At 36.6% G+C, this 25,666-nt stretch overlaps 1 protein-coding gene across 1 annotated transcript; it reads right to left on the bottom strand.

The window, feature by feature from the left end:
- Positions 1-4,396: 4,396 nt before the first annotated feature.
- Positions 4,397-20,972, bottom strand: LOC308421170 (cytochrome P450 2K1-like; the record flags this gene model as incomplete). The annotated part of the gene is made up of 9 exons (XM_080917459.1): positions 4,397-4,593; positions 8,225-8,366; positions 10,193-10,377; positions 11,196-11,337; positions 11,802-11,975; positions 12,870-13,030; positions 16,641-16,790; positions 17,735-17,897; positions 20,787-20,972. The coding sequence occupies 9 exons, from the start codon at positions 20,970-20,972 to the stop codon at positions 4,397-4,399; spliced, it is 1,500 nt and encodes a 499-aa protein (XP_080773585.1).
- Positions 20,973-25,666: the final 4,694 nt, after the last annotated feature.

Genomic DNA, 25,666 nt, shown 5'->3' on the forward strand with positions numbered 1-25,666 from the left:
GTCTGGAAAGACATCTCAGAGGATGGGCTTTGTAACAAAGTGGACATATTAGAAAGATGAGAGTCATTTATAAATCCAGCCATTAGGGACGGATGGCAACAGAGACTGACTGGCCTTCTGTCAGCATTGTGGTAATTCTCTGAGTTTAAGGTTAATGATGTAAACACCCAAATTAGCTATCATTATCATAGTAGAAACCAGTCATGGGGATGAGTTTACATTTTGCTTCATTCTAATTAACTATTCTCTCTCTCTCTCTCTCTCTCTCTCTCTCTCTCTCTCTCTCTCTCTCTCTCTCTCTCTCAATCTCTCTCTCTCTCCCCTCCCTCTCTCTCCTCTCTCTTCTTCTTTCTTTCTCTCTTTCTTCCTCCTTTCTTGTTCATTCATTTATTCATTCATTATTTTGTGTGTGTGTCTTTGTGGGTGCACTGAAGTGAGATGTCTGAGATGTCTTTGAAGGACAATAGAACTCCTTAAATTGGATTTATAGGCAGTTGTATGCCATCCAGCAAGGATGCTGGGAACCAAGTTCAGATCCTCAGCAAAAGTAGTGCCTGTTCTTAACCCCTGAGCAATCTTGTCAGTATTCCCAGCTGTACTTTCAAATGACAAAGAACATAACACTTCAAATAATTTCTGCACAGTTCCTTTTCTATCTGTTTTCAAATATTGCCACGTGAGGTCTACCATCACATGGTTTCAACCTTGGGCTAGGTAGCTGTCTCTGACAGAATGTCTCATATGGCTGAGGCCCTGGATTTGATCCGCAGTATATCCACTAAATCCAGTAAATAAACCAACTATACACTCAGCCTTTTTCTAATTGTGAGTTCTGTATGTATTGGAGATTGAACTCAAGGCTTTCAAACAAAATGTGCTCCCTATTATGGAATTATATATTCAGCCCTCTTCAATTATAAAGAAGCTTGAGGATTCTGAAGGTGAGAAGGATTTTTTCATACAACAGTAATAATAAGGTTGTTGGATAAATAAGGCTGGGCTACCTTGATGCTGATCCAGATCCTAGAAATTATAAGAATTCAAGTGTCAACTATGCAGGAAAATTACAAAGGTATACAATGAATATATTTATTGTATATATATATATATATATATATATATATATATATATATATATATATATAAATGTAATAATCCCATAATAAAATTCTTTTTTTTGGTTATATTGGGGTAAAATAAAGAAATCTACAACCCATATTGAGTGTGGAGCCAATTTATTCAGTGTTGAGGGGAGGTTCAAGTGATAGGGATAGAGGACTGTCCTAAGGGGTAAACCAAGGAGGTCAAGACAAAGATAAATCAGATTAAAAGTTGGTTTGCTTTAATTATCATGGTGTTTAGTGATAAAATATTTTTTGAAATGAGTTACTGACTTGATTCGTATTTCATTTTAAAGCCTTAAATAAGTTTTATCATTAAAATGTTGCTAGTAAATAAGTGGATAAAAACATCACACAGCAAAACTTAACCAGACCCAAGGTCTAGACAAGTCAGTGGGCTCAGTCTATCGCGTGTGTGAGATTCAATGTGACGTTCTGCAGCTGTCATTGCCAACATTGAGTCTCGCTGCTCAAGTTCTCATCATGCAGATATAAACTTTAACACAGCACATTTCAATTTCTCCTCACTGTTTTTCTTATGTAGAAGATCATTTTAAAGAACATTTTCCCTGTCATCTCTTCAGTGTTCTCTTCCCCTTCTCTTACACACATACAAACACACCCACCACTCACCATTTTCCTCATCCTTAACCTACTTCTACATTTCCATAAGAGATTCAGCTGGGGTAGCACTCAGTGACACGGTTCTTGCCAGATAGGTTTTGATTTTAAGCTTCAGTAAAAATCCAGGGTGGAAGGTGAGATGGCTCAGTGGAAACAGGCACTTGCTGCCAAGTCTGACCACTGGAATTCAATACTATGCTGGATAAAGAAGTGTATGCCTGTGTATAAATATTAATACAATGCAGTAAGAATGTTTAAAATTTTTCAATGACTAATACAAGAAATTAACAACTATGGTGAATAAGGAAATATTAAGTTATTGATTGTGATATATAGTTTATGGGTAAAACTTAAAGTAAAAAAATAATAAAATGTAATAGTTTTATGGTATAAGTAAAATTTTATTAGACATGAATAGCTTACGAAGAAATCCTTTATCTCATAATTACTATTATCAAAGAATGAGTCAAGGGAAAAGTACTTTAGTAAGAATCAAGTTTTTTCCATTGTATCTTTCATGGACATTTTCATCTTTATTGTTTAATTAGTAGTTTAGTTTATCTAGAACTTTTACAATGATGTAAAAAGTTGTTATTTCACTCTCAGCCACAGCAGAAAGGGCTCTTTTTTTACATGATACTTAAAACTTGTTTTACATTATACTCATAATGAGAAACATTAATTTCTCCCGTGCTTCTGTTTGGCAGACAGAGGACATATGCTCCACCAATCTTCAAGGCTATAACTAAAATTTGGTTCTCCGGATCTCTGTTCTGAGTTATTTTTACTGCTCCCTGAGTAAGAGAAACAAGCCCACCAGCTAATTTTGACTGCAGATTCAGAACTGACTAAAAATACTACTGAACTCACAAAATAAACTTAGAGTAACCACGAAAGTACAGTCCCTTTGTGTTGAAACGTCAAAGGGAGCCCAGACGGAACTTGTGCTCTGTTTCATGATGTTGTGTACCTTGCTGGACTGTCAGGGCACCTAAAGGCCTCCCATCAAAAGGCTTTGTGGATAATAATGTGTTGAGAGTGACCTAAGTGTCCTAATGTTCTCTGGCATTTTACTGAACTGTAGTTGGTTTTCTTCCTGATAACCAGGACTTGAGGCTTGAGTTGAGAAAATGTTGTGTTAATTTTTTTTCTCTGAAGAGAGGGAAACTCCAAGTCTTACAAAGATCTCTTGCCAGTTTCACAGATTCCAAATGTATTTCTTAAGGACCGAAGTGATCTCCTTGAGATTGCAATTGCCCAGGAAGTTAGGACATCGGACTCCTATTCTCTGTGTGACGTAGTAGCATTTCAAAGGAGGCTCTCTTGCTGGGGCTGTAGGTCAATGAAAGAATGCTTGCATATGAAGTGCAAAGTTCTGGATTCTTAGCTATAACTTCTGATAAAAGAGAAAAGTCAAATGGGCACCAAGTAGCAGGTGCAGACAGCCTACCATAGAAATATTTGAAAATGTGACAATGCAGGAGTGATTCAGTGAGCTGGATACAGCCTATTAGCCAGACTCCCTCCCAACCTCGGGTACTTTTCCATTACACACCCCACTGCTGAAAGTCTTTCTGTTCTGTGCTTCTGCAGAGCCAAGTTCTGACCAAGTTCTAGTCCATTACAATACCCTTAAATAAAGTCTTCTTTGTCTAGCAGAATTCTCACTTAGATACAAATCAGATATGAGCATGGGACAAGTATGTATATTGATGACTCGGAGGGTACATTTTACTTCACCAAAACTGGAGGTGTTTGTGTGTCAGGGGAACAACATGAGCTTTCTTTGTTCTGTTGCTAAGGGTCCTTTTGTATTTGACTTTGCTGGGACTTTAGAACACTAACCACAGGGATGACTGCATATTCTGGACATACTGGGAGCACAGATGAACACTTTACTTTTCCAAACATGTAGTATTATAATAATAATACATGTGTGTGCACATGTGCATGCTTGTGTGCATGTGTGTGTGTGTGTGTGTGTGTGTGTGAGAGAGAGAGAGAGAGAGAGAGAGAGAGAGAGAGAGAGCATGTATGTACATGACATGTGAGTGTAGGTATATATCTCTTTCTACCTTTACATGAGTTCTGGAAATCAAGCCTCCTGTGCCCTGCTAACATGCTAAGTGCCTTTACAGCTCCCCCCCCACCTACCAATCTAGTGGGTCCCAGATTAAATAATACTTTCTGATCTCAGCAAACTGGTTGTACTCACAACCAGTTATCTGTTATTAACCACTGCTTGTTTGTTCTCAGAATGCAAACAATGCCTTAAGTTCAGTATGTGCACTGAGTTGAGTTGTAAACTGCATTTTGTTGACATGTATAGATAGTATACCACCTCCTTGCACAAAAACACCAATGACAATTCTTGATTTGTGATGCTTGGGTGTCTTATGCCTTAGAAGACTATGTTTGGGTTGTTGTTGTGAAATATCTGTTCGTTTCTTCTCTTCTGCAATAGTAGTAGGGAGATTCTTCTACGGCATCTAACAGAGAAAATTATTCTGAAAAAGACAGCCTCTGTGAAAATGAGGCTAATGCCATAATAATCCTGCAGAATTTGGCTGAATACCATAGCTGTAGAAATTAAGTAAAGGAAAGCTTTTGTGCCAAGGACCACAAGATCATACCAAGAACTTGGGCTAAACTCAAAGAGCTGAGCCTCGGAGCAGAGCACATATCTTATGAGGCAGTGGTTGAATGGTAAAACCAATGTCTGGAGTTAGATCCAGGTCCAGATGGGAGACTCCAGGGGGTGGTTGAAAGGTAAACTTCTGCATGAGACTGGCAAAGAAAAGGAAAAGCTCCATTTTTGCCAGTGGCTCACCAGCACACATCCGACGACCTGGAGACACAGATAATGGAGGAGGTTATAAGACATCAATCAGAACAAAAGCCCCAACAACTCTGGACAAGATCAGAGCACACTTTGGAAGAATGGATCAGTCATCAACTTCTTGTAAGCTTTATTGGTTTTCTTTCCAAGTAAAACCTTGAAACAAATATATCTAAAAAAGATAAAGATCCTAATGGCAGCTTTAATGATGGAGAGAAGCAATTAAACATAACAATTTGTCCCAATCTTTTATTTTACACCACATAACCTAGCGTCACTTGGCAAGAAACAATCTCAATTAAGGTATTGTCCAGATCAGATTGGCATGTTTTGAAGGATTGTCTTGAGATCAATGTGGAAATGCACCGCCCACTGTGGGTGACAACTTCCCTGAGCAGGTGGCTATAGCAGTCTAAGAAGTCTGACTGAGCATGACCTAGAGATAGAGCCTGGAAGCAGGATTGATTCCTCTAAGACTTCTGGCTGCAGACTCCTGCCTTGACCCTCCTTAGTAATGCAATGTGATCTGGAATTATAAGCTTTTGTCCTCTAAGTTGCTTTTTTTTTAAGTCATAATGTTTATCCTAGAAACAGAAAAAAACAAAACAAAACAAAACAAAAAACCCCAGAAAACATAAGAACAATATTTTAAATTGAAATCTATTTTTTTTTTTGAGAAAGTCATATGCATCACAAGATCATGAGGTAAAATTACATGATGTTTCTGCTAAGGAAAGGCTAGCCTTATTCAGCCATAAACATGTTTAATGTCAACAGGGTAGCTCCTGAACTTGGCACAGAGCCTGCTATTGTTCTGATTAGATGTACTGTTTAACAGATGATCGACAAATAAATAGGTAAGTATAATACAGTGTCACAATCCATGAGTTGATTTGTAGAAAGATACCCAAAAAGCTAGGGAAGGTTTATTCTTGGAATAAGAACTTTATAGGTAAGCTTTGATAGAAAGGATGAGAAATTTGTCAGGTGAAGATGCAGGAAGATGACAATGAGGTCCTTGTGCTATTGGATGGATGAGATGGGATTCCCACTATACACAGAGCATGAGGTAGATGATCTTGGATCAGATACCAAAGGAAGGAGAAAGAACTAGTTTACAGTGATCTTGAAAATGAGGTTAAGTTGCAGAAGCATCTTTCGAGGTTAGGCTCAATTGGCACAATTTTGAAATGTAAATTATTTGGGGGAAATGTCTGAGAAATGCAATAGAATTGAGAAAGAAAACTTTCCTGATAAAAGTTTATTAAAACCATAGGCTCTTGGTAGTTATCTGTATTTCCTGCGTTAAGAGCAATTTTATTTTTAGGTTAAATATAATGGGTTTTGTATTAGTTTTATAGATTGAAGGTAACATATTTGAATGAAATGTAGCAGTTTTAATATATGATCTGCTTTCAGTCCTTTTGAAGACATACCATATCTTCTTACTTTGCTTCCAGGAAGAGAGCTTTTAACATGCTGCTTATGTTATGACCAGTGATTTTTGTAGTTCATACAGTTGTAGATCTCCAATTTACTTCTTGGGACATAAATCACAGGTGCACTCAAATGCAGAAGACTTCTATTTTACAACAGAAGGAAATTATCTCATGCTAACTTTTTTGGTTTATTTGAGACTTACAACAAATAGAATAACTCTACATATAACTACTTTTTTATTGGGTACAGGGATGAAGCAAGGTGTTTATGGAATGAAAAGGTCATGAATATTTCCTCTCTGTTTATAAATGTCCATAAAATAATTAACCATTCAGTTCACAACATGTTCAAGGTCAACAAGGTACAGGTATTGTGCTTGACTTTGAAACAGCTATTGTTTTCATGGGCTTGACTATGTAACAGGTCATCCAACAGGTGACCAACGAGTAAACAGCTAACTATGACAGTGTCAAAAGCCACTGAGGGATCAATAGAAGGAAAAGCTAATGTAGGTTTGGGGTTAGATAGTTCCACCTGCCAAGAAAGAAGGACATAATTGAATAATGTTTAATAAAATCATAAGTAAAGTAAATTGGGATGTTAACTATAACCTTCTGTTTAAACTTTATTGAGTTTCAAAATAAATGCAGAACAGCCCAACAAGATAAAACTTGTATTAGCAAGAGAATATTATTGCATGTGTAAATCTGAGAATTATCTTGGGAGACAATCAAAGAAATTCTAGAGAATATCATCCTGAGTGAGGTAACCCAGTCACAAAAGAACAGACATAATATACAGTCACTGATAATTTGATACTAGCCCCAGAAAGCTCTGAACACCCCAGAAACAACTCACAGACTATATGAAGCTCAGGAAAAACAAAGGCCACAGAGAGAGAGAGAGAGAGAGAGAGAGAGAGAGAGAGAGAGAGAGAGAGAGAGAAGAAAAGAAAAAGATGAAAGCCTCAGTCTTTCTCAGAGTGTGGTACACCTGGACCTTAAATCATTAATAATCCAAGTGCTAAGATAATAGCCTTGTGGCAATTTTTGGTATTCACAGATCATTATGCTTAATCTATACCCAACAAGAAATCTGTTTCCATGTTACGTTCAGTCTTACATGTACTTCATGCTTATGGTAACTAGTGGGATTTCTATGCATGCTATCAAACCTCTAAAAGAATTAAGTACTGACAAAATTATTCATATCATGTTATGCCAAAATGCCTTTGAAAATCTGTAAATGTATCCCTCTTTAAAAAAAAAATAAAGCGCTAGGGAAAAAATGTTATTCAGAGAACAAAACTTCTAAAAGTATGACTGTACTTGTAAATGAAAATGGAAGGAAAGGATGCCTTCCACACAACTGGAGGAATATGGGTGGAGAAGTTGTAGCTACCACTTGTAGTGCTCACATACATTTGCTCTACATTTAATACATTTTCTTACACATTGGATTTTATTTGTCTATGACTAAGAAATAGTATTTGGCTGTGTGTCAAGGAGCATGTCTTTAATCCTAGCTCGGCAGAGGCAGAAGTGGCAGAATGCAGAGGGCAGAGGACAGAGGGCAGAAGGCAGAGGGATCTCTGAGTTTGAAGCCAGTCAAGTCTACATAGTATGTTCCAAGATGGCAAAAGCTATACAGAGAAACTCTCTTTCAAAACAATAACAAACAAACTAGTATTAGTATTCCTAGCTTTCTTTTAGGACCACAATAAATCTCTGTTTTAGATTTACTTTAAATTATGTATGTGTCTGTGTATAGGTGTGTACATGTAGGTTCAGGCTCTGGTAGAAACCCAAGGCACTGGGGACTCCTGAAGCTGGAGTTATAAGCAGTTGTCATTAACCAAAAGTGGGTGTTAGGAACCAAACTCAGGTCTTCTTCAGACATCCCTTATAACTGCTCATCTGGCTCTCTAGCCTCGAAATAAAAATTTTGATTTCCACAGGAAATTCGGTAGAATCCTTGAACAAGTTACTCATCCTCATTTTGAATGACTGTCATTTGTTTAAAGGTTCAAAGAGGTTTCACAGTGTATGTAAAACCAGCCAGGCTTAGATACAATATTGATCACAATACAAGAGTAATCATGGAGGTAGTTGTTTATAGTGAAAAGCATAATACCTAACATAGGCTTGAGGTGACATCTCTCTTACTCTGTAAACCAGCTGTGTCCAATAAGGCACCTTACCCACTGAGAAGGGCATGAAAGCTTCTTTCTTGACAAACCTCCCCTTGGAGCTGAGGAAATGAGCAGGGTTAAACTCATCTGGTGTTTCCCACTGTGTTTGATCCTGAAGTACTGATGTCAACAGGGTGATGACCTCGGTGCCCTAAAATTAAAAAAAGTATCGTTAGTGAAAAAGAATAAATTAATTTTTTTCCTAAGAGGTTCTTCTCCAGTGATGTAATATAACCATATTTGATAAGTTTCCAGCTATGGAATGTTCTAGAAGAAAATGAAGTAGTCATGGAAAGCTTTAAGTTTAGTAATGGGACACTCATTTTAGTCACCAAAGTTTTCTTCAGTTCCTAACTAAAAGCAGGTACTAGGAATGAGTCTCTAGTGTGTATTGGTCATGTGGTAACAGTAGGTTACTTAACAGTTTTATTTTCCTATGTGATCCAGGATGGTCTTAAACTCACTATGTAGTCCAGGCCAGCTTCAGACGCATGTGTGCCGAACTTACAATATGCTTATACATAAACCACCACAGTCAGCTAGTTTAACGTTTAATAAATTCTCTTCTGAATCTGCAGGGAGGAAATTAAGTAGACCTTACTGAGGTTGTAGATGAAAGAATAAAAATGAGTAAATCTGGTACAACTTCTGGAAGGTTCAATGGCTCACTAAAAGTTTGCACTTATATCCCAGGTTCTGTGACAGTGGGTGTCAAATCAAGAATCATCACATTCTCTGCTTTCATGTCATGTCATGTGCTGTAAAACAGCTTTCTAGAAGTAAAGGGGGCAACTTTAACTATATAGAAAAGATATTCTGAGGATGAAAGTAAACAAAACAAAATCAAATAATTCTTGAAAACAGAACTCTGAGCAAGAGTATAGCTGAGATGTAGATATGTTTGCCTTGGATAGACAAGATTCAAGTTTAGCCATCAGGAAATAAATTAATTGATTTAAGAAAATATTTACTACTTTCTCTTGATAGCTATATCTTTAGTAAGGCTTTGGCATATAATATTCTGATTAACTATTTTAATAAATAAAGACTATGAATTATTTTCTACTCAAGTATTCAGTTGATTAAAAGCATTTTGTTTTAAAACATGAATTATCTATCTATTTATCTATTGAACAGGGTTATATTTCTCTGCTTCATAACAATTATTTCACCTTCTCTGAAGAGCTGATTGAGATGTACCAAGACTGAGCCTAACTCCTAGCTGCATAGCACATTATCACCCCCTCCCAACTTGCACCTGTAAAGCCTTTTCAACAACAGTGTTTATTCAGAGAGTAGGATTCCCACAGTGGGATTCAGAGAGTATTCAGAGAGTAGGATTCAGTAGCAGCTTCATGACTTTATGTAGACATAAGTCCATTAGCAGTCATCAGACTATGTAAAGGGAAGCAGAATTGGTTCCATGTGCTATCACAACCTTCTGCTTATACCTGCATTTATTCATTTTTCCAGAAGAGCTCCAAGGTTGGTATGAAGACGCCTGGGAATTGGTATATCTGATTGTTTGGGATGATGGGATTAAAGCATGGAAAGAGCCTTCCTGGAAAGAAGAACTCAGGGCTCAGAGCTCAGAGCCTGACACAGCTTCCTGGAGATCTTAGTCCTCCAGATAGCAACTGTTCGTTTCCAAAAAGGCTTAACTTCTCTGAATCATATATTTTCAATTATAACATGAAATAGAATAATATCTCATAAAGTGTTAGAGAATAGTCATCAGCGGCACACACACACACATTCATGTATACACACACACATCACACATAAACAAATACAAATACACACACAGTTATCTTGTATTGACTGATGTGGAGGGAGCATCAGAGTAAACAGAAAGGAGAAGCACCAGGATTGGAAGGAGAAAGATAGACCAAGATGGTCACTGAGCTTCAATCTCAGTGCTTCCATGATTGTGAACATTGGGACCATCTCTCTCATTTCTCCTGCTTAAGCCCTTACCTTTGGGATATAATAATTCTTAAATACAACATCTGTGGTTGTCTCATGGGGTAGACTTGTGGGCAGGATGTTAGCAACTCTCTGTATTTCATGAATTACAGCGTCCGTGTAGGGCATTTGAGGTCGGTGTTCTATCCGAGGCTGAGCTGAGCCCACAACTTTGATGATCTCATCATGGACCTTTTCTGGATACAATGCAATTAAAGCTTAGTTTTCAACTTAGACATGAATTCAAATGAATCTACATGTTTTCTTTATGCATACAATTAAACCCAAACTTCAGTTTGGGTGCTTTTATCTTCACCCTTCCTACTTGTTTTGGAGGGGGGGTGAAATGGGGGAGTATGGCAGGAATAGTTGAAGACACTGTTTCTCCATGTAGCCCTGGCTGTCCTGGACTTCACTTTATACACCAGGCTGGTCTCAAACTTAGAGGTCTATTTGCCTCTGCCTCTCAAGTGCTGAGATTAAAGACATGAGACCCCACTACCCTCCTTCTGTTATAAGGTTGCTCTTGGATCTATCATGGAAAGATATCAGACCCTTTTAGGATGCCCAAAGAGCAAATTCTATTTTTCTTCTGAAAAATCATTTTTAAAAGATTTCTTTAATATTTAGTTGTGTGCATGTGCATGTATATGTGTGCTGCATGTGCATATGTGTCTATTTGTGGGTATGTGAATATGAGTTCAGACATTCATAGAGGCCAGAAGAAAGTGCCCTTAGAACTAGAGTTATAGGCAGCTGTAATCTGTCTAATGGGTAAACTGAGACCTGAAGTCTGACCCTCTGCAAGAGCAGTGTGCATGCACAGTTAAACACTGGGCCATCACCCCAACACTAAAGCTCCTTCTCTTATTCTAAAAGGAAACTAACCCCACAAGCTATTGTCAAGGTTGCAGTTTACAGGTATCTAGTGTTACCATAGAATTCTGCTTTTTTTGATTCTGAAATACTTTTCCTTTCCTTCATCCAAGGAATGCTCTGAATTGTGGAGACTTACTCTGGACCTCAGGGTATCGCATCATGAGTATAATTCCCCAGCGCAGAGTGGAGGCTGTGGTCTCAGTTCCTGCTGTGAACAGATTAGTAACAAGGGCTAACAAATTGTCTTCATTGAAATAGTCAGCAGATGTACCATTTTCCTGAAATTGTAAAATATATCATCAGCTGTGGAATAATTTCAGCATGGGTAAATAAAAAAATTACCATGAATTAAAAACAGCAGGTACTGTGTACTTCAACTCTGAAGAATTTCCCTTTATTATGCAACTGTCAAGTAGAATTTGAGGATTTACATGCATCCCAGATGCTAATCATGGCAAATAATTCTGAAAATAACAAAGGCTGTTTCTCTTTAGGAAGCTTCAAAGTTAGTTTTTAGTTGAGTTTTTAAAATATTCTTCACACTATTTCTCTTTATTCTTCCAGAGGATAATGTGGAAATTGTATTCAAACTATAATAAACAGCATTTTCACAGTCTATAAAGTATTCACTCTTAATCTGGGTCCAGTCAAGTTTCTTCTTTGCAGGAATGTTTTGCCTCTACAAGCAATTAGTCAAACAGTAAATATTGGCTAAAGAATCCTCCTAGGAAAACATCATTACCTCTTGCTGTCTAATTAGGAATGCATCGATGAGGCTTCTGGGATCATTTTTGTCCAGATTATGATGATGTTCTAGGAAGGTCATTCTTATGAAGGAAAATAATTCATCTCTGTTCCTCAATACCTTCTTGTGACTTCTTAGGAGAAATCCCAGAATAGGAAACATATTAAAAAGCTAAAAAAATATATAAAGAAAGTACTTTAATTAAATATAGAAACAAACTAATTGGGACAATGTAAGTGATAAATCATTACTGGAAAAAAGTCACAAACATAACACCTTCAGCTTTTGCCTCAGATGAGTGAATGAACAAAAGATTGTTTGAGATAGTTGCCTGTGCCTGTCCTAAGCACCTATATTAATAGGTTACCAGAATTCATAGAAAAAAGTTAAACTGTTGACTGTATTGGTACTATTCATAGTTTAATAAGCTTCTTTTTCAATCTGTAAGATGAAAGCTGTTTTTTTTTAAAGTGTGGATGTTGTTTACATATATATCTGTGTACAATTTGCATTTGTAATGTCCATAAAGCTCAGTTAAATTCATCAGATCCCATGGAATTGGAGTTACAATTGGAGATCTACTATGTAGGTTCTAGCAAAGGAACATGGATCCTTTGAAGGAATAGCCAGTGTTCCTTTCTGTTTATTTATTTCTCTATTCTCTAGAAGATGGGACTTACAATTATAAAAGAATCAGACTGCCAAGTCATTATAAACATGTGTAGATCATCATAATCCCCTTTTAAAAACTGAATTCTATGAGTTCTTTTATTGATATTTAGTTCATAATTAATTTATAATGATTGTTGATACAGGTAAGCACCTGGTTACACTTATAAAATACACTAAAACCATATAAAGTTAGTGTGACTCATAATTCACAAATCAAGGTATTTATTGCAGTGCTTTTTGGTGAGGGAACAATCAGATGGGCCAAATGAGTATGTTTATCATAGCACTATATTTAGAACACACTGATATCCTTTTCACCGTCTCTTGAACAACCAAGTGTACCGTAGAAAACTCAAGTAAGGAAAACAAGTCAAATAAAGAAGAAACAGTTACCACGATACTAGGGTTTCCCATGAGTTTTATGTTTTCACCAATTAAGGTTAAGAGTCTCAGGAACTGGGGATCTTGGTAGTCAAACCGTTTCCCAAGCAGCATGGACACAATGACGTTAGCGACAGAAGCATTCAGTACTCTTTTGATCTCAAAGGGTTTTCCTATAAGGCAATTCATCAAGCAGATCAGGAACCTTCAGATACCCAGCACTAACCCAGTTCCAGACAGATTGGGACAGTCTATCCAGTAAAGAGTTTCATAGAAGAATTATTTGTGATTGTACCTTTCATGGGCATGTGACACTTACAGCTTTGACTTTGACTAATGCCCAGATTGTAGCACAAATGCTCAGATGTCCACAAAAATTCGATGGACATGTAAAAGAAAAGTGAGCATTCAGTTTGGCTAAAGAAATACTGATGTGGCAGAGGCACTTAACATTTGCAGGTATACCTGGCTGTGCAGGATGTATATAGATGATTGTTATTAATGCACAGTATATGGAAAATATCATTCACTGTCATAGGCTGCATTTAAGTTTGGAGTATAGTATTCTTCTATATCTTGATGTTTTCTGTATCACTGAACTCCACAGAGTATGAAATTAGATCTGGTTTCTCAGATCTGTATCCCTGTTACTAAAAAGGCTGTGGTAGGAAGATCTAGTGATCAAGGCTTCTTAGGGCTGTAGAATGAGTTCAAGGCCAGTTTAAGTATCCTAGTTATTAGGTCCTAGTGGGACCCAGTTTAAAAAAAAAGTAAAGGGAAGACTGTGGCTATAACTTAGTGATCAAGAGATTTCTTAGTGTGCATGGGTCCTAGGTTCATATGCCCAGCACAAATATACAAATTACCTGGATTATAAGATTATTAAGTACACATCAGTAGGTAAACATTGCTTAGTCATTCATTCATTTATTTGTAAAAAATTATCATATTGCATACATTGCAAGAGGATTGTATAATGTTGGGCATTAACTAGAATACCATCTGCAAACAGACATATTTATTTTTGAGGCATAATCTCACTATGAAACCCCAATTAGCCCATAACTTGCTAGATAGCCAGATTGGCCTCAGACTCATAAAGAACCATGTCTCTGACTTTTAGACGTTGAAATAAAAAAAAAAAAAAAAAAAACAAGACTGACAGTCTTAGTTACTTTTCTGCTGCTGTGAAAATTTTATGCCCAAAGTAATTTATAAAAGAAAGCACTGAATTGGCTTACACTTTCAGAGGGTTATAGTCTATTATCATCATGAGACAAGAATGACAACAAGCTGCCAAGTCACCATCATAGAGCATCTTCTTCTTAGTCATCATCATCATCATCATCATCATCATCATCATCATCATCATCATCATCGTCATCATTATCATCTTCTTCTTCTTCCTCTTATGCCCCCTCCCCCTATTGATTTTTCAATACAGGGTTTCTCTGTTTAAAAGCCCTGGCTCTGTAAACCATGCTGGCTTAAAACTCACAGGGATTTACCTGCCTCTGCCTCTCAAGTGCATGTTAAAGGTATGCGCCACTGCCAGGTGAGAACTTACATTCTTATTCATAAATAGGAGGCAAAGATAGCTAAGTGGAAATTGTGTGGGCTTTTGAAATCTCAAAGCCTACTCGCAGGAACACACCTTCTCCAACAAGGCCACACTTCCTAATCCTTCCAAAACAGTTCCACCAAACCGAGAACCAAGTTTTCAAGTCTGCGAGCCTATGGGGGCTATGTTCATTCAAAACACTACACTGATATCACTATATCCAAAAAGAAATTGAGAGAATAACAAATTTGTTTGATTACTCTTTCTGACATAGGCACCCTTAGATTGAAGACATGGAGACAAAGAGTGAACTCTTCATTTTAAACTTTGTTTCCATGAATCATGGGGTGTTAAGTGAAAACGTTTGAACACTAAGAATGTGATCTAGAGACTTTGGAAACCCAGGGTGGCTGCTCAGATTCCTGGTGTCATCCATCTATCTGTCTGTTGCCTCCTCTAAGGGAAGGACCATAGGTCCTTTAGAAATGTGAGTCTTGGGATCTGATATCATGTATGGTAGGTCAAGAATTTCTTTGCAGCCAACTAAGAAATGCCAGTGAAGGTTAGAATGATGTTCCTGGCTTGCTTTGAGCAAAACGGTTTCCTCAGAGAGGAGAAGTTTCAGTTTTCATAGCTTTCATTTGAGAAGGCACATTAGTTCATAGCAGCTCTATTTATAATAGCCAGAAGCTGGAAAGAACCCAGATGTCCTTCAGTAGATGAATGGATACAAAAATTGTGGTACATTTACACAATGGAATACTACTCAGCCACCAGAAACAATGACTTAACCAAATTCTTAAGAAAATGGATGCATCTAGAGAATATCATCCTGAGTGAGATAACCCAGTCACAAAAGAACAGACATAATATGCAGTCACTGATATTGAGATGCTAACCCCAGAGGCTTGCACTCCCCTAGAAACAACTCACAGACTGTATGAAATCCAAGAAATAAAGAAAACAAACAAAAAAAAAAAAACAAAAAAATATTTACAAAACAAACAAACAAAAAAAAAAAGTTAGGTAGTATTTCATCTGATTCTATCTTGTGGAATTGTTTGAAGAGTATTGGTGTTATGTCCGCAATAAATGTCTGATAAAATTCTGCACTGACAAAAAAAAAAAAAAAAAAAAAAAAAAAAAAGGAAAGATATTAAAAGGGACCTGGAGCGGAACTGTTTCATTGCCAAGCATTATTGGTGTCAGGCATGGCATCTGCTCGCATGGCTGGTGGTTGATCTTCATCATTTCAAGTTCCCTGGTCTGTGATTGATGCTACCCTTTGCTAATTACTGATTTCCCATGGATCTAAAAAGCTAAGGATCTTATTTTATTTATTTATTTATTTATTTTGCAATAAAACACCCTCTGCATTGAAACGAAAGCATTATAGTCCAGAGAAGATGAGGTAATGCCCAAATGTTAAAATACACACACACACACACACACACACACACACACACACACACACACACACACTAGCCGTGGGTGGGGGTAGTGGCACCCAGGCTTTTACTACTATGCCAGCCTTTTTTTTCTGAGTTCTCCCTTCCAATTCATAACTTGACTGCCTTCTCTAGTTGTAACACCCTCCACTTGGTAGCTGTCCAGATGAAGGCTTCTCTGTTCTGTTGCCCATAGCACCTTTTATCTGTTCTCCAACTTACTATGACAGGCTAGTTTTTAAATTCTTTTATGTGGCTGAAAAACACCACCGTGTTCCCCAGATGTTATACATTATATCAAAGTTAAACTCTCAATTTGAAGATCGAGTTACTGTTATGAGAACATTATTGTATTTTGAGAGCATGTTTTCAAAGTACTTCCAATGATTCAAAATTTATTTTATATAAACATTTTAAATAGATTCATATATGTAGGAAAAATAAGGGAAAAGGAGGGAGGGAGCAGGAGGGGAGACAGAAAGGGAATAAAAAGAGAGAGAGGGGGAGAGAAATAGTAAGAGAGAAAGAGGGAAAAGGGAGGGAGGAAAAGAGGGAGGGAAGAAGGGAGGGAGAGAGGGGGAGAGAGGAGAAGAGGAGAAAATGTATACAAATATTTACAGTTGACATGTGCAGTATTGGAGTAGACAGCACTGGGTATGTATATATCCTTGGAAGTTTCCTACAGGTTAAATTATGTCAAACTAAGTGTGTGAATATATCTTTTGTTTATTTCTTTTTCTTGAAAAATTAAATGGCTTTATTTAATGTACACACCTTTGTGCGATGCAAAGCTCTGTATGAGATGCTGGCATTCCACTATAATTGTGTCTTCCATAATTTGCTTGCCCATGCCGAAGTTTCTTAAGGTGGTCAAGCTGAATCGTCTCATTATTTTCCATGTTTCACCATGAGCAAAGGCAATTCCTTAGAGAGAAAAAGAGTATGTTTAAGTTACTTCTAACAGTTTGCAATTTAGTTCTCAGTGATAAGTAAAAATTGAAAACAAAAGCTTTGGTGTTTCCTCTCAAAAATAAGAATGAGTGTGTAGTATAGTAAAAAAAAAAAATCTTGTGTATTTCAAATCCTAGTTTTGTTTCTCAGCAAGCAAAAAAAGAAAACAAAGTCCACCCAGTACTAAGTGTATGAGGTCTTTAATTTCTTGAAGGATTTATTGTAGTCCTCTTGAAATGCATACAAATATTTCAGAAAAACAAGTCATCATTTTGTCTAGATGTCCATATAACTAGAATGTCTTTCCAAAGTTCTGGAAACAGATCAGAAGGTAAGAAATATCTATAGAAGTAAGATCCTTGCTACTTAGGTTTTATAGGAATACAGGAGCCACACCTTGAGGGTGAGCTTATTCATAAGTGTATAATGAGTTTGTATTTCTTCGTATGGGTTCAATTAGCAAAGACAGCATCCTGAGGAGTAGCTAATATTTTAATCTTGAAAACATACATGCAATGTAAACATATTGATTCCAGTATGTAAAAGGCATTTATTCTTCTTTTTACAGTGGCAGATTGAGAAGCACCTTATTTTTCTTTTAATGCTTATTAAATAAGAAGATATTTTCTTTTTCTAGTCAAACAACAAGGACATTTGGGTTGACAAAAAATTTTGCATTTTTTTCTCAATAAATTAAATACACAATTTTTAATGTTTATTTCATTCTTATATCAAGGTAGGTATGGGTAAGGAGTTATTGAACAATTGCAAACAAATTCATTATTGTCCAAGGAGAAAGACTAGTATCCAGATTATATAAAACCATCAAAGTGAAGATATAGAAATAAATAAATACAACACAGTTGATTCAATAATTTTAACCAAAGGGATATATTTGAAAAATTAGGGGTCATTACCTTTTCCATTAAAAAGTCTTTCAAATATAGGCACTTGAGAACGCTCGCCAAATTGATTGCCATGATTAACAAGGGCATCTCTCACTGTCTCATAGCCAGAAAGCACCACCACCTTCCTGGGCCCCATCTGAATGCTGTAAATGGGGCCATATTTCTTGGAAAGCTGTGGTGTATAAAACACAGAGAAACATCTCGAACATGACAGTATAATAAAAAGGGTAGTTGCTCACAACCTCTGGACTGCTTTATCAAGTTCACTTTTCCAACCGCTGTACCTCCAATAGCCATGCTGATGACGTTTAGTTTTTGGTCCCTGTATTCTATTTGATTTTGACTTTGAGAGTACGGGTCATCTTTTACTACAGAATAGGCCCACAGTCTCTCCTTATATGTTTTTTTTTTTTTTTTTTTTTTTTTTTTTGAAAACAGAAAATGCCAAGCCAAATTTTAAGGAGACAAAAGATTTCTTTTGTTCCACACTGGTACAATTCCAAATTCATATTCCATTTTTTAGTGTGTGCTATGATACTAGTAGGGCCAGGTTACTTCTTCATTATTGATAGCATTATTTACTGTAAAAATGAACTCCAATTTTCATTCATAATTGAAATGTAGCAGGAACCAATGTATAGGATATTGTGACTTATTCTCAGCACCATTGTATTCTTCTCTAAGTAGATATATCATCACTACTGAATAGAAAGGATGCTATATTTTTATAACATCACAGAGTAGGTGGTGATGCTCAACAAGGACAACCCAATTAGTGGTCGACTGGTTGAGAACCTGCATTTTTTTTCTTTTATTCCTTACCGCTTTATTTAAAAAAGAAAAAGAGAGGGATACATTTACAGATTATTATGGTATAACATTATATGAATAATTTTGTCAGTACTTAATTCCTTTAGATGTTTGATAGCATGCATAGAAATCCCACTAGTTACCATAAGCATGAAGTACATGTAGGAGAGAACGTAACATAGAAACAGATTTCTTGTTGGGTATAGATTAAGCATAATGATCTGTGAATAGAAAAAATTGCCACAAGGCTTTGGATTATTAATGATTTGAGGTCCAGGTGTACCACACTCTGAGAAGGTGCTATACATTTTTTCTTCCCTAAGAAGGAATGAGGCTTTCTTTCTTTCTTTTTTTTCTTGCCCTTTGTTTGTCTTGAGCTTCATATAGTCTGTGAGTTGTTTCTGGGGTATTCAGGGCTTTCTAGGGCTAGTATCCAATTATCAGTGACTGCATATTATGTCTGTTCTTTTGTGACTGGGTTACCTCACTCAGGATGATATTTTCTAGATGTATCCGTTTTCTTAAGAATTTCATAAAGTCATTGTTTCTGATAGCTGAGTAGTACTCCATTGTGTAAATATACCACAATTTTTGTATCCATTCATTTACTGAAGGACATCTGGGTTCTGTCCAGCTTCTGGCTATTATAAATAGGGTTGCTATGAACATTGTGGTGCATGTGTCTTTGTTGTATGTTGGGGCGTCTCTGGTGTATATGCCCAGAAATGGAATAACTGGGTCTTTACGTAGTACTATATTCAATTTTCTGAGGAATCGCCAGACTGATTTCCAGAGTGGTTGTACCAGTTTACAACCCCACCGACAGTGGAGAAGTGGAGAACCTGCAATCTTAATCTAACTGAGTTTTGGTGGAAACTGAGATGACAATTTGGAATGCTTTTTTATGTACAAAACATGACTTATTTACAATTTTATCAGGAATCGAAAGATGGCTCAATGATTTAGAAAAATTAGTACAACTAAGATTAATATTTTGGAAGTAGAAATCAAAGAGAGCATCTTGATTGAGAACTACTTTATATAGGGTAGATGAGGTCATGTCAGAAAATCAATTCCAGGGTAAGTTCAAGAAAAGATGACACAGGTCATGGGAATGAGTGGAAACCTCACTTTCTGTAGATGGAAATCATTCAGAACAATGGTGTTTCAGTAGAAATGAGAAAGAGTAGGAGAGAGCATGCTGGGAAGAGAGTGGGCTAGTTAATACATAAAGCGAGGGCAGGAGTAGTGGGGAAGTAACATTGGCGAGCATGGCATTAAGCAAAGGCTTGTTGAAAGAAGAGCTTATTCTTATGGGGGACTAACATGGTTTGTGAGTTTTGGATGTAGAAGGAGCCACAAAGATGTTTTAAGTTGTTTCTATATTCTCTGAAAGTATATTTATCTGTAAAATGAAGATGCAAATGCCATTTTATTTTCCCCCAGGTTAGTTAGAAAAATGTAAAATCCTGCGTTGATTTGTTTTAAAAAAATCATAAAACAAATTTAAATTGCCAAGTGAGGTGAAATTCTATTTATTACCTTGTTCCATAGGGTTTTTAAATTAGAATGTTACAAATTCTTTGAGAACCCAACTCAATTAGAAACAACTTAGAGCTTATAGCCAATTGTAAGCTCAAAATATTTGCCTTGTCTATCCCTAAATATAATAACTTCAGAATTTTTTCACTGAAAAAGTGGAGAGATTCAGTCTAATTCTTGCCCCAGGTCTGTAACCTGTTAGTGACACAAAATGCAAAAGATTAAGTCATTAATATAAGACTTGGGTTTAAACATGGATGTTTATATTATTTATGTATACAGGTTCGAGATGTTGATTTCAATTTGCCCATAAGCCAATGATCAAAGATTTTAGAAGGTCATATATAAAAAAATGCAGACCAAAACATTTGAGGTGAAGTTGATATTCTGTAAATACTTGAGAATAAATATCGCCACTTACTTTTTTGAAACATATTATCTAGCTAGGTAATTCACACACATACACACACACACAATAATATATATATATATGTATATGTATATATACATATATATATTTAAATGTGTATATGCGTATATTCACTTTTAATTAGCTCTGCTAATTTTGAATGCTGTTGAATCTAAGACATATAGCACATGTAAACTAATAAACACTCTGGGTTAAGAATGATTTGGAAACAAACACACATACACAAACCACATACATATACACACAATGTGAATGATCATTTATGTATTTATATCTTACCTCTAACATGGTTTGATATGGTCTCTTCAGATTGAGGATGTGCAGATTTCCAATAACTGGCCAAGGTTTGGGTCCTGGAGGAGATTGCTGTTTAGATGCTTTAGCCATAAAGACTTTAATATTTAAAATAAGAGTGAGAATGAGTCCCAGGAGTGCAAGCATAGTAGAAAAGTCAAACCCACTCATCTTCTTTAAGCTGTTATAATTATTGAGAGCTCTCTCTAATGACAACCAGATAAAATTCTTATGCAACTTGAAGACTTCTAGGTATTGCTAAGTTTGCTATAGCCATTGTCTTCTACCCTTTTTATAATTAAGCGAAGATAAACTCTGTTCTGTATCCTTGCCCTGTTTTCGTGTTTTACCTTTCCCCTTTCTCCTTCCAGTTCAACCTGTTCTGTCCAATAAAACCTAGAAGGGTTTTCTTTTCATCTAAAACTGGCATTAATCTTATGTTTCCTGGTAGAGAATGCCTGCTTAATCCTGGACACGATGTCCACACTTGCACAATGAGATTAATTGCATTGTTTGGTAAGTAGAGTGTGGCATGATCTCTGCATGGGTGTTAGGTATAAAAACCATGTTAGAGCTTCAAGTTTCTTATACTGTTATGTGATCTTATGCTTCGTCCTCTTCTCTAATGCCCTGGACAGGACACTTATTTGAAACTTAGTAAGTTCTGGGCACAGACTCTTGTTCAGGACTTTGGTAAACTAATGTTTTCTAAAAAAGATCTGTGAGATTAGGGTCACTAGAAGAAAAGGGAGGAGCATGATGATGTGTGGATATACTTGGCTTACATTGTTCAATTATATAAAAATATAAAAGAATATTATTGAATATTTAATTATTGTATGCTAATTCTAATAATAGGCATCACATTTATAATGCATATGTAGAATATACTTTGATCACATTCTTCTGCTCAATTAACCTCTCTTTCATTTTCTCCTACCTCTTACTGGTTCCCTCTTCTTTCCAAATAGTTCCCTTTCTACATCATGTCTTTTTTTTTGTTACTTTATTTTAAAAAACAAAGATAAATGTACAAATTTTCAGCATTTTTGCATAAAAGTATACAAATACATTTTTTAAGGTTGTAATTAACTATTTGTGGGCACATAAACATACACATATGTATATATGTAACAATAATATAGGAAAAGAGGCTATTAATTTGAGGGGATAGGAGAGAGACTAGGAAGGGCTGTTCGGAGGAAAGGGGGATGTGATACAGTTCTATTTTAATTAAAATATATATTTTTTTGTTGAACTTCACACAGTCTGTGAGTTGTTTCTGGGGTATTCAGAGATTTCTGGGGCTAGTATCCCATTATCAGTGACTGCATAGTATGTCTGTTTTTTTGTGACTGGGTTATCTCACTCAGGATGATATTCTCTAGATGCATCCATTTTCCTAAGAATTTCGTTAAGTCATTGTTTCTGATAGCTGAGTAGTACTCCATTGTGTAAATGTACCACAATTTTTTAATCCATTCATCTACTGAAGGACATCTGGGTTCTTTCCAGTTTCTGGCTATTATAAATAGAGCTGCAATGAACATTGTGATGCATGTATCTTTGTTGTATGTTGGAGCGTCTCTGGGGTAAATGCCCAGAAGTGTAATAACTGGGTCTTCAGGTAGTACTATGTCCATTTTTCTGAGGAAACGCTAGACTGATTTCCAGAGTGGTTGTATCAGTTTACAACTCCACCAGCAGTGGAGAAGTGTTCCTCTTTCTCCACATCCTCGCCAGCATCCGTTGTCGTCTGAGTTTTGGATCTTGGCCAATTTGACTGGTGTGAGGTGGAATCTCTGGGTTGTTTTGATTTGCATTTCCCTGATGGCTAAGGATGTCGAGCACTTCCTTAGATGTTTCTCAGCCATTCGATATTCCTCGATTGAGAACTATTTGTTTAAGTATATACCCCATTTCTTAATAGGGTTGTTTAATTCTCTGGTGTCTAGCTTTTTGAGTTCTTTGTAGACCTTGGATATTAGGTCTCTATCTGATGTGGGGTTGGTAAATATCTTTTTCCACTCTGTTGGCTGCAGTTTTGTTTTCTTGACAGTGTCTTTAGCCTTACAGAAACTTTGCAATCTCATTAAGTCCCATTTGTCAATCTTTGACCTTATAGCTGGAGCCCTTGGTGTTCTGTTCAGGAAATTTTCTCCTGTGCCTATGAGTTCTAAGGTTTTTTCCTACTTTCTCATCTAATAGTTTCAGTGTATCTGGTTTAATGTGGAGATCTTTGATCCACTTACACTTGAGCTTTGTACAAGGAGATAAGAAAGGGTCTATTTTCATTCTTCTGCATGCTGAGTGCCCTTTCTACTTCATGTCTTAAAAGAAATCAGATTTCTTATATGAGAAAAAGCATGTAAAGACTCTTTGCAAGTCTTGTTTATCACGATTAACATTGTGATATTTTATTCCATTTCCATCATTCTTTTATTCTTTTTTTCAGTCTGAATAATGTTTTATTATGTATATATATTCTTTTTCTTCCTTCCTCCTTCCCTCCCCACTTCCTTTTTTTCCTCTTTCTCTCTCTCCTATCTGTCCCTTGCTCTCTCTTCCTTCTTCCATCCCCACTTTCTGTATTTTTGTTTGTATATTTTACTTATCATGTGAGTGCACTTTGTGAGGATGAGAGAAAAGCTAGTCATAAGCAGTTCTCTCCTATCATATGGAACCTGGGGTCATCAGACTTGACAGCAGATCCTTTGCCCTACTGTTTGTTCCACCTCTCTGACCTCCATGCCATGTTGTTTTTCTATTTATGTAGATATGATACCTAGGGTGATTTGATAACTTAGTTATCATGAATAATGACTCAATAAGTGCTTCCTATTTCCTCGTGACATTGGCTCCTTCACGTTTGCACCCAGAAGTGCATAGCTTGTATCTTGTGATCTTTCTATATAGCTCACACTGAGCTTAAACCAGCATCCTTACTGGCTCAGCCTCCTGAATTGCTGGGGTTTCAGGTATGTACTACCTTGTTGGTTTATATAACTTTTATTGAGCCTTTACTTCTCAGCCAACCCTGAAGAAAATAATAATGTTGTAGTACATAAGTCACTGAATCAATGTGATGGATAGTGGAGAATGCATCTCCTGGTGTACATATAAGGACCAGCAGCCATCATACACCCTTTCCCTTTCACTGACAAGCTCTCTTGTTTGTGTCTGCCTTCGTTTCTGAAGAGGAGTTTCTCTTTGCTGTCACCTAATTTTCCTGCTTTCTTTTGAACCCGAAGGAAGATCTTTGTAGTCCAATTGTTCAAGAAAGAAACATGGCCTTTTCATTTCTGTGTCAGAACTGTGACTTAGGGCATTGTTTAACAGACTCTGGGGACTAATCTTTCCCACATTGCTTTCTTGATAACATTTTCCCCCAGCTGTTCGCTTGTTATCACAATAGAGCTTATCATATATTTACTCTCTGTTACAAGACAACATTCTTAAAAGTGAGGGTGTTTCCTTTTTACTTTTCATTTTAGTTCATATTTAATTTTGTTAGAGGATCTCATTATGTGTGTCTAGCTGGCCTGGAAGTCTCTATGCAGAGCAGGCTGTCCTCAAACTCACAGAGATCTTCCTGTCTCTGCCTAGTAAGTACTTGGTACTGTGATTAAAGACATGCACCACCACACACTGCTACAGTCAAGTTCAATGTTGATTCCCCCTCTCCAGCCAGTGTTTAGGACTGGCTTCAGACCCTAATGAATATTTGTCAAATTAGTAGTTAAGTTAAAAATTGAGTGAATAATTGATGGATTTCACACTTTTTGAAAAATCAATCCTAGAAAAACGGAATGGTGGAAAATCATGGAACCATGTAACACAAATTCTGCCATTGTTTGAGTGAAGACAGTGAGCACAAAGAGATCAGCAGACTTAGTAAAGATATGGTGACCTACTTTAGCAGGGCTGCAATCACAACTTAAGTCTGCTCCGTGTCAAAATGGGGACATGGCAAGATGAAAATGACGTGAAGCTGATTCTTTCCAAATGTCATCTTAAAAAATGACAATATTTTTATTTATTATGACCACACTATTATTAAATGTTTCAGATGAGGAAATGGAGGCTTTAAAGAGCTGAGTGATCTAATCAAGGTCAGTGAGAGGATTCAAGTTCACCTGATTTGAATGCGTGTGATTTCTATGACACTTTGCTGGTTCCCACTGGGGACAATGAGCACACCTGGCTCACATCTGGTTGTAATTAATATATCATCTAGAGACTGATTGTGACAGATAACAAAGAAAAATTGTCATCATTGTTCCTTAATTGTTCTTCTGAATGCACAGGATAGTTACTGGATATGATCAGATATAGGCCTCTTTTCTATGCCTTCATGGACTATGATCCATGTATTATATTTGTATTTTTTTCTTAATTGGATATTTTTAATTTACATTTCAAATTTTATCCCCTTTTCGGGCTTCAGCAGCTCCCTATCCCATCTCTCTTTCCTCTGCTTCTATGAGGGTGCTCACCTACCCACCCTCCCTCCTTCTTGCCCTGACATTTCTCCACACTGGGACATTGAGTCTTGGCAGGACCAAGTTCTTTGCATGTCTATGTCTTAATCTTATACCTCCAGCCATACTAAAATCCATAAATAGTAGTCAAATACACAGTCAAGCATCAAGCAAAGAGCAGTCACAGAACTTCCTTCATATAGACTATTGAACGGAAAAGTTTAAGGCTAAACATGGGGACTTAAGTAAAGTTGTTCAGTTGATGTTTTCATACTTTTCTTCTTTCATTAAAGCATGAATGAAAGAGACCCCGTGTTTCTTCTTATAGTTGTTTTTTTATGCTTTAAATGATGCCATACTATTATGGGGTTTGCTTTGGCTGTG

The sequence above is a fragment of the Micromys minutus genome (genome assembly GCF_963924665.1).
Source record: "Micromys minutus genome assembly, chromosome: 5".
Classification (NCBI taxonomy): Eukaryota; Metazoa; Chordata; class Mammalia; order Rodentia; family Muridae; genus Micromys; species Micromys minutus.